Consider the following 8,050-nt stretch of genomic DNA (forward strand, 5'->3'; position numbering starts at 1 on the left):
CATGTCATTCAGTGAAGAAGTATTTGATCGCCTACAACCCAGTCAGGATTTTGGTTCCCACAGATTGTTTGTGTGTCCAATGGCTGTAGCTCAGGTGGCAGAGCAGGTCAGCCACTAATCAGAAGGTCGGTGGTTCGATCCCATGCTGCCTCCTGGCTCTCCTTGGGCAAGATACTAACCCCATGTTTGCCTACTGGTGGTGGTCAGAGGGCCTGGTGGCGCCAGTGTCCGGCAGCCTCGCCTCTGTCAGTGCGCCCCAGGGCAGCTGTGTGACTACAATGTAGCTTGCCATTGCCAGTGTGTGAATGTGTGATGACTGAATGTAGTGTAAAGCGCTTTGGGGTCCTTAGGGACTGAGTAAAGCGCTATACAAATGCAGGCCATTTACCATGCCAGGCCATGCCATTTACATGGGAGGAGCTTGTTAATCATCTGAAGGCAGTTGTGACCACGGTAATACTGATAATACTACTGGTAACACTCTACGCTGTATGGTGCCAGGAAGGTCCCCCTGCAGAACAAGGCACATGTGCAGGCTAGTGAACATCTTAAGGAGTCAGAGAAGGCTTGGGAGAAAGTGCTGCGGTCAGATGAAACCGAACTTAACTCAGCCCACTGTGTTTGGAGGAAGAGAAAGTATGACCCAAAGAAAAATCCCCACAGTCAAGGATGGAGGTGGAAACATACTGTTTTTCTGCTAAGGATTACAGGATGACTTTGCTGCATGGAGGGGGCCACTGGAGGGGCGGGCATGTACCATAAAATCTTACATGAAAAGAAAAATCTCCTTCTCTCAGTCAGCATGACAATGATTCAAAACATACTTCCAAGGCAATGGAGACATGCTTAAAGTAGAAGAACAGTAAGGTCACCGAGGGGCTAGCCAGCCTAAATCCTGTAGAAAATCTGTGGAGGACGCTGAAGCTTCAAGTTGCCAAACACCTGCAAAGAAACCTAAATGTTTCTGTAAAGAGAAGTCAACCAAAATCCCTCCTGAGATGTGTGCAGATGTGGTGACCAGCTATAAGAAATGCTTTATCTCCTTGCTTAGCAACACCACCAGGTACTTGTGTTTTCTTGAAGATCAAATACTTATTTCACTCTGATGTGCAAATCAGTTTATAGCTTTTATGTAATGTGAAAATTTTTCTAGATTTTAAGTTGATATTCTCTCTCTCTCTATTAAAATTAAATTAATAATGAACTTTTAATTCAGAGGATAGAAATGAGAACTAGTTTGTGTTACAAAATAAAGCAGTCAGTGTTCTCAATTTGAGTCCCTCTCAGTTTCGTATAAAAGCTTATTTGTTTTTTGGTTTTTTTGGTCATCTCAAAACTTGACTTTATAACTCAAAATTAAGGTTAGGGGTAAAATTGTTTATTTTATTTTCCTTTTCTTGTTTGTTTGTTTGTTTGTTTGTTTGTTTGTTTGTTTTAGTAAGTCTCAGACCAACTATAAAGTCAAGTGCATATTCACATATATTTTTTTTTCAGCCACTCTTGACTCCCTGTGTACTACCACATCTCCTGTCTTGGCACTCTATCATATTTCCTCTAGGCCCACAAAGACACCGCGCACGTGTTCTTCTAATCTTCTCTCTACTGCTCCAACAACCCTCTCAAAGCAAACATCATTGTAACGCTCGGCTGCTGCTCACTGATCGTCACCACAACTTCTCCCAGCAGCAGGGGGCAGCAATGATGTAACAGTGGCTACTGTCTACCGGAAATGAAAAGCTGTAGAAGAAGAACGCAGCCATCTCCCGTAAATGTGCTAACTTACGCGGAAGCAGCAGAGTGTGCTAACTGGTTGCATTAATTCTACGAACAGGCACATTTACCTGCTCTAAAAGGTAATCAGAGACATTTATTAATTTAAGTATTTTTTTTTACCATATGCATTTATTATGCGCTCTCTGAAAGCGATAAATATTAGCAAATTGTAGCCGACCCAGAATCTTTTTAGCCTGACTCGCTGATCGACCTTACGTTACCAACAAAGGGACTGCGCTGGTTTCGCAATTGCTGGTGTGTAAATTATAAGCTAGGGGTTAGTTTCTAGATGTAAAGGTCAAGTTGAATGGGTCGACTGAAGAGGCCGTGTTACAAGACTTAAAAAAACAAACAAAAGAAAGAAAGGAAAATACCTGAACTGCTTTTAATGTAAGCAACCCCTCGTTTACAGCCGCCTGTTGCTAACAATAGCTATGACTACTTTAGCAGTAGCCACTGTGATATTTTAGGGCAAAGCCAAATTTGAATGGCTGGAACGAATCTGGACTGTAGTGTCTAAGCGGTAATGCTAACCAGGAGCTCTTGAATTTTAGATTAAATTGAGGTCAGATCGCAGTTGTTCAGCTATGGGACGGTAAACAGGTTTGGTAGGTTCAGCAACTGCTCGATTAAACGGGGTTTTCAAGGCCTCGAAAACGCCTTCAAGTCCAGGTAAACGTATAGGGTACGGAAAACACCTGTTAGCAGCTGTATGACAGCCACCAAAACACCGTTTTTATGAATATTACATTTTGTTTCAATATGCTGGGTTTGTATATAAATTTTATGCGGCAGCTTTTAAAATCACCAGCCTAAATGTCTTTGAGTTTACAGAAAAATGTAATAGTAGTGTCAGTCTGGAATAATGCACATTGGACGGCGACAGTCTCATGATAATATTGCGATATTTCAAAGTAATTTTGTAATAATTATGTTTGTGATAGTATGGGCAAAAATACAGCACTTATTGGTGTAAAAGCAACAATCTGAATTTTTAGCCTTTTTCCAGTGAGCTGCCGTCATAGATCGCGGACTACATGATTCAAACTGTGTGTCTATTGCCACAAGGTGCCAGCAGCAGCACTGCAATAGACTAGTTGTTACACAGTATATGTCAAATGTAAGACCAAAAGCCGGTGGAGTGGTGCTTTCATGAGAAATTTGAAGTGAAAAGATAGCATAACTGCTTAATTCTTTGGTTTAACAATAACTAAATGAACTTAACGTTGTAGCTCTTCAGGACCCTTTGGAGTGTTGTAACCTAATAAAATAGAAACTGAGCTTTTTAACTAGTTTCATCCACCATTTATTTTGCATGTCATATGGAGTGCAACTAGTGAGTGCTCTATATGTGTCTTTATCATGTACCTTTATAGCATGGTTGTAGTCGCTGAGCTGCATTTAGCTGGACCAGTTTTCTTATGTGTTTTCCATATTGTTGTGCTGCTTTGGAGGTCTGCCCTCCCAACTAAGCGTCAAACAATTTTCATATTATTGGCTTCCTTTTTTACAAGTAGAAATATAAGAAAGTGTTGTGCTGCCCATCATTTCTTTATATTTTGCTTTGAGCTAGACTTCCTTGTAATTTTTAAAGTGGTCTTGAGAAGTAGTCCTCCAGGTTTTCTGAAAGTCAGTGTTTTTCTTTGAATAGTGTTATGTCTATGGATAACAATACACTTAACAAAGAACCAGTTTAAAATTGTGTTTTTGACACTGTATTACTTCAGCATGTCATTAAAAGACAGGTGTTCCCATTTCTTTTGTTGAATTCATGAAAAACACCAACAATAACACAGTTTGACAGACATGAAATAGTATCTAGGCACCAACAAAGTGATTACCAAAGAGCTCTTAGTTGAAATTTGTGCATGGTGTTCAGTGTGTCCATTTTAAAAAAAGAGAGGAAACTGGAGGGCCAAAGAAGTGGCAACTCTTACCCCCCACCCCACCAAATATATATATATATCTACAGGATCTGAAGGTCATGTCTTGAAGAAATCCATCCATCAAAGAACTGTGTCAGACCTGAAAGATACATCTGGACCTTCATGTGATCCATGTACTGTTCACTTAAGGTTCAACAGAAATTGTCTCAGTGGAAGGATGGCTGTTAAGAAGCCATTCTTATACAGGGGAAAAGCAAAAGAGGGGAGAAAGAGGTTGAGGTATGTCAAATTACACAAGAACTGGATTAAAAATCAGTAGCAACAGGTCTTCTGGAGCGAGGAATCCAAATTTGAAGTTTTTGGTTGAAAGGAGGAGGTCACGGTACATCAACAGTAAGTGTCTGTAGCCATCTGTAAAACATAGTGGAGGCTCTGTCATGGTTTGCAGCTGTATTTCAGCCAGTGGTGTTGGCTGGAGTTCTTTGAAAAATTTGTGAAATGATGAACACAGAAGATAATGTAAAATCAGAAAACAGCTGGCAGTGGCTTCATTTTTCAGCATGACACTGATAACAAATACACTGCCAATGCAGTAAAAACATACCTGGACAGAAAAACACAGTGGCCTCTCCACATTATTGAAGAAGTATGGGATCATCTTCACAGAGAATGGAATAAATAGCAGCCAACATCCAAAGAAGAGCTTTGAATGTCCTTCAAGAAGCCTAGAGAACTATTCCTGAAGACTACTTTAAGAAAACATCCCTCAGAGAGTTCAGGCTGTGTTCAAGAATAAAGTTGGTCACATCAAATATTGACTTTCAAGGTCATTAGAATTCTACAGACATTTTTGCCTTGTATACGGTTTTTAAATTTCCATTTAGGTTGGCACATATTTCCTATTTTCCAAGGAAAACTATAAAGACATTTTTGAAAAGGTTTTGCAAAATACATTTTTTTAGTACACACAATTGCATGCTAGCTTAATCCACATAAAAAGGAATTCACCAGTTGTAATTAGTGGAACAGCTGTCGCATAGGAGTTATAGCAGGTCATTCACCAGTTGGAAGGTTGGTGGTTTGATCCTTGACTCCTCCAGTCAGCATGTTGATATGTCCTTGGACAAGTAACCAAACCCTAGGTTGCCCCCAGTGTATCTACTGGACTGTGAGTCTGTTTTTGTTAAAACAAAAAGGTTAAAGGCATAGAAAAGATTGTTTTTGCAGTAAAAAGCAGAGTAGAAAAACATGTAAGCATCAGTTCATTTACCGTTTACACACAGGTAATTGTTAGTACCTTTTTACATTTTTTCCCACAGTATGCTTATAATCTCAGATTAAAGAGAACAGATCTGTAATCACTGAAATGGTTGGACATTCATTACACTGTGTTTTAAAGTTTTCAGGCTTGGATCCGAAGTCCTGTGCCATTTTTTTTTTCCTTGAGCCCATCATTTACTTCTATCACGGCTTCATCCCTTCTTTAAAGCTTTATTCTTGTGTAAATTAAGGAATTGTCTGCGGATGGACTAAGTTTTGGATTGGGACTAGGAATAGGATTAAGGACCACTTCCACAGCTATTTGTGAAAGCAAGAAGTGATCTCTAAAAGTCTGCAGGTGCCCCCCTTCTTTTGTGTCAGCAGTGTCGCCTACTCAGCCAACATGTCTGATGGCCGGATCTATGTGGGGAATCTTCCCATGGATGTCCAGGAGAGAGACATTGAGGATCTCTTCTACAAATATGGAAAAATTCGTGAAATAGAATTGAAGAACAATAGAGGCACTATCCCTTTTGCCTTCGTCCGATTTGAAGACCCACGGTGAGTTTTGCGGATGGTTTTTGGCAACTCGAATCACACTCCTCCTTGTTGGACACCATAAATTTTGTGGTATATCGTCTCCAGTGACTGCCGGCAGGGAATGGATGGAGACAAGATATCCAACCTTTGTCCGCTAGGCGTACTTTGGTAAGGAGTTCTTTGCTCTCTTCTCTTAGGGATGCAGATGATGCGGTCTATGGAAGGAATGGATATGGATATGGGGACTCCAAGCTGCGTGTGGAGTATCCCCGTTCTAAACCTGGCCCAATGGGAGGTGGTGGAGGAGCACCTAGAGGAAGGTTTGGACCCCCAACTCGAAGATCTGAATTCCGGGTCATAGTGTCTGGTAGGTGGACGCCATGAGTCGTAGCCAATTAATATTTCTCTCTCATTCGGTACGGCCTGGAAATCAAGGGGACTGGTAGGAAAGTGGACATAGGAGTCTTAGGCAGATAACTTTCTCCCATTCGCATGCCGGACTGGAGAACAAGGGGACTGGTAGCTGGACGTCATGAGTCGTAGGCAGATCATTCTCTCTTTCTCATGGCGGACTGGAGGACAAGGGGACTAGTTGAGGACGTCATGAGTCATAGGCAGATATGTTTCTCTCTCTCATGGCGGATTGGAAGTCAAAGGGACTAAGTGGATGAGGTCATGAAAATCAAAACAGTAAAGTGAAACCGGTCATGTTGGCTGAGTAACCCCAAACACCGGCTATAGTGACTGGTAGGTGTCATTTTGTCATTGTGTATCATTAATTATGTTATGTGCTTTGTCAAATGTTTCTGTAGTTCACCTAAAACACTGGGTGGAGAAGTGGGTGGACTTATCAGTCAGGAGACTTGAAAAAGTCAATTAGTTTTTTCCTACTGGTTATAAGGATGATTGACCATCGCAGTATTTTCAACTGTGGGTTTGGCATTAATAAGTAACTGCTGTGCATGGAAAGTGTTAATGATTAAAAACAGTGTAAATTAACACTTGGTGCTGAATAGGTAACACCTTAGACAGACCACAAATCCAGGTTAGTCTTAGCTTTATAGTGTTTTAACATTAACCAGGTTGTGTCATTCCTGGCATTTGTAGCAATTTAAAAGCAGGGGAAATGCAAAGTCTTCCACTTCTCCATCTTCTTTAGGTTTCAAGAGGTGTAAAGGTCAGACTTTATACAAATAATGAATTAAAGAAAGAGTTGCACTTTGGAGAAATAATGAAACCCTTTCCTGCTAAGATTTTAGGTTTAAAGTGTCAGGTAAATTTAAGCAGGGAAGTATATTTTGTCCTCACCATCATTTAGTCTTTTCCTGTTCCAGGACTGCCACCATCTGGAAGCTGGCAGGATCTGAAGGATCACATGCGGGAAGCAGGAGATGTCTGTTTTGCAGATGTGCAGCGTGACGGAGAGGGTGTAGTGGAATTTCTCCGTAGAGAGGACATGGAGTATGCACTGCGTAGATTGGATGGGACAGAGTTCCGTTCACATCAGGTTAGTGTTAGTGATGGTGAGATTTAATCATTCCTCTGATGATAAACTGCAGCTGATGTCGTGTAATTCTTTCGTTATTTCTTGTTAGGGGGAGACGGCTTATATCCGTGTGTATGAGGAAAGAGGTACTCCCAACTGGGATCGATCACGATCCCGTTCCAGATCCAGAGGTCGCTATTCTCCTTACTATAACAGAAGATCTCCCCCTGCGCGCTACCAGTCGCCCCCACGCCATGCTATGTCACGGCATAGCCCACCTCCGAGAAGACACCTTCCGCCACACCACAGCCCACCACCTCGTCATTATCGGTAGAAAGTCGCATCATTTAGAGGAATTGGATGATTATTTTTTTTGGTTTGTTTTTGTAATTCTACATTTGATTTTTTTTGTTTTTGTTTTGTTTTTTAAAAACCTCAGGCCTCCTCATAGCACACACCATTTTTATTTCTTGATTAAAAACATTCCATGGTCAGGAACCCCTGAACAACCTGCTCCTCCCCACAGTCTTGTTTTTTTTGGGGAGTTTTTTTTGTTTGTTAAACACCCATACGTTATCCGGAAACAGAATTATGTGTTAATTTTTTGTGAGATAACCATTTGACCATTATGTAACATATTGGAGGTTTCTTTTATAAAGAAATTCGGGAGTGTGATGTCAAACATTTAAAACAAAGTACACATTTCTGCAGTCCTGCTTCTTGAATTGACGTAATTTTATTTTTCATGTGTCACATCTTGGTAGCTTTAAGTATGAAAGGGTGCGTTTTCTGTTTGGCCAAACCAAGAACCCATAAAACTAATCAGTATAGTAAAATTAGTGAACCCTTTTAGTGTAACATGTTGACTGTGAGACTTAATTGTCCTTTGGGTTTTTTTTCGGTTTTTTCTTTGTACGTGTAGGCCGCTGACCGAGGTGGTCTAAATGTAGATTATAATTTGTATGCATCTCTATCGTTTTTGGGTTTTTTTTTCTTTACCAATAAAATGCAAACTTTTACTGTGACAGTTTCTTTTCCATTTATTTTTTTCTGTACTTAAAGTGAAGCCATTTCCCTTCTTTAATCTGGAGTAGTAATTTATATA

At 40.6% G+C, this 8,050-nt stretch overlaps 1 protein-coding gene across 4 annotated transcripts; it reads left to right on the plus strand.

Annotated features, from left to right (window-relative positions):
* The first annotated feature begins 1,723 nt into the window (after positions 1–1,723).
* Positions 1,724–7,970, plus strand: srsf9 (serine and arginine rich splicing factor 9). Of its 4 annotated transcripts, none has more exons than XM_084935200.1 (5): positions 1,724–1,853; positions 5,278–5,480; positions 5,657–5,826; positions 6,794–6,966; positions 7,055–7,970. In XM_084935200.1, exons 2-5 carry the CDS (start codon positions 5,323–5,325, stop codon positions 7,277–7,279), a joined length of 726 nt encoding a protein of 241 aa, XP_084791326.1. In that variant the 5' UTR covers positions 1,724–1,853; positions 5,278–5,322; the 3' UTR covers positions 7,280–7,970. The 4 variants fall into 4 exon arrangements, with proteins under 4 accessions (XP_084791326.1, XP_084791327.1, XP_084791323.1 ...); XM_084935201.1 differs by having other exon boundaries at positions 5,301–5,480; XM_084935197.1 differs by having other exon boundaries at positions 1,725–1,853; positions 5,059–5,480.
* Positions 7,971–8,050: the final 80 nt, after the last annotated feature.

Source organism: Perissodus microlepis, chromosome 7 (genome assembly GCF_051167445.1).
Source record: "Perissodus microlepis isolate ML-2025 ecotype Zambia chromosome 7, ASM5116744v1, whole genome shotgun sequence".
Classification (NCBI taxonomy): Eukaryota; Metazoa; Chordata; class Actinopteri; order Cichliformes; family Cichlidae; genus Perissodus; species Perissodus microlepis.